The sequence below is a fragment of the Hoplias malabaricus genome, chromosome 11, assembly GCF_029633855.1.
Source record: "Hoplias malabaricus isolate fHopMal1 chromosome 11, fHopMal1.hap1, whole genome shotgun sequence".
Classification (NCBI taxonomy): domain Eukaryota; kingdom Metazoa; phylum Chordata; class Actinopteri; order Characiformes; family Erythrinidae; genus Hoplias; species Hoplias malabaricus.
The window spans coordinates 9842946-9844187 of NC_089810.1; the positions used below are offsets into that span (position 1 = coordinate 9842946).

At 44.6% G+C, this 1242-nt stretch overlaps 1 protein-coding gene across 1 annotated transcript in view; it reads right to left on the reverse strand.

Moving 5' to 3' along the window:
* wnt2 (wingless-type MMTV integration site family member 2) overlaps positions 1-825 on the reverse strand; it is a 14230-nt gene extending 13405 nt beyond the window's left edge. The window contains exon 1 of the mRNA XM_066684789.1: positions 444-825. Coding sequence (XP_066540886.1) covers positions 444-526 — 83 coding nt within the window. The 5' untranslated portion in view covers positions 527-825. The remainder of the gene's footprint in view (positions 1-443) is intronic.
* Positions 826-1242: the final 417 nt, after the last annotated feature.

Here is a 1242-nt window from a genome sequence, read left to right on the forward strand (position 1 = left end):
AAGGTATAAGTTACATATCTTCCGTAGATTCGTAGGTAAAAAAATCTGCTTGAGTTTAGAAAAATATTGGAAAAATTCAAAACTAATTTCACACCAACCCCTTTATTATCATGGTTGTGGGTGACAAATCTAGAAAAACCTCAACATGAGGTGAATTCGTGGCTATTAAAAATACATTAAAAAACCACTATCTGAGTCTCTTTCCCACTAAAATACGTCGAGTAAATAATTCCGTTGGGGTTCATTTCAAGCCTCTGAACCTGGAGCAGAGTTAACGGACTTAACGGTCAAAAAAAAACGGTCGAGAAAACACGACTCTCTTCACGTCTAGTTTTTCCCTGCTGTGCTGCCTTATTGTGAAAAGCAATATTCGTGAAATAAAGAGTAAACAAAAGAAAAATGAAGCCCTCAACGTCTTCCAGGAGAGACAGACTACTACCCACCACCAAGACGAGTCGACTCCTGAGGGGAAGCAGCAGGCAGCGACAGACAGATACAGACATATTCCCTTCGGCAGAAAGTTCATATTCCACCAGCCGCGGTGCTGCACTCATTCGCGCCCGTCCTCTTTCTGGTGAAAACGAGAGAGTTGAGGAATCATACAGAGCTGGAGACGGTGGGAGTCTCCGCCTGAGAGAGAGAGAGAGAGAGAGAGAGAGAGAGAAGCGCTGGAGGCGGGAACGCTGAGGTAAAAACTGCTCTTCACCGTGAAAGCATGGTGTGTGTGTGTGTGTGTGTGAGAGAGAGAGAGAAGTGGACCGCTGCTGTCTGAAAATGTGCGATGCTCTCTCCTCTATCTCACTCCAGTAGGTTTTACTCGAGGGGTGGCGCACTGCTGCCTCAGGAATGAAGAGCAGAAAGTATGTGTTCAGGCTTCACACCAACGCCGGACGAGCTGGAATACATCCAGACAGCACAGCCTCAGAGGATCTGCTCTAACGTGAAATGTCTCTTCATGAGACTTCAGCAGGAAACAACAGTGCGATAGACGACTGCAGGAGTCAAAATAGCAACCACCCTGTTCACGATGAAGACGTTTTCTGCTTCATTTTGAACGCTTAAAGGCCAAATATTAGGAAACACTCACATGTTCGGTGCTTGAGCAAAGTCATCTGGGTCTTTGGAGCCTACACGTCCACAAACTGAAATAAGACAAAAGTCAGATTATAGCCTTTTAAAAGTCTTCTAGTGTGTTGTCAATGCAAGATAGAAATTGTGAGATTCAACAGAATAGGATATAAC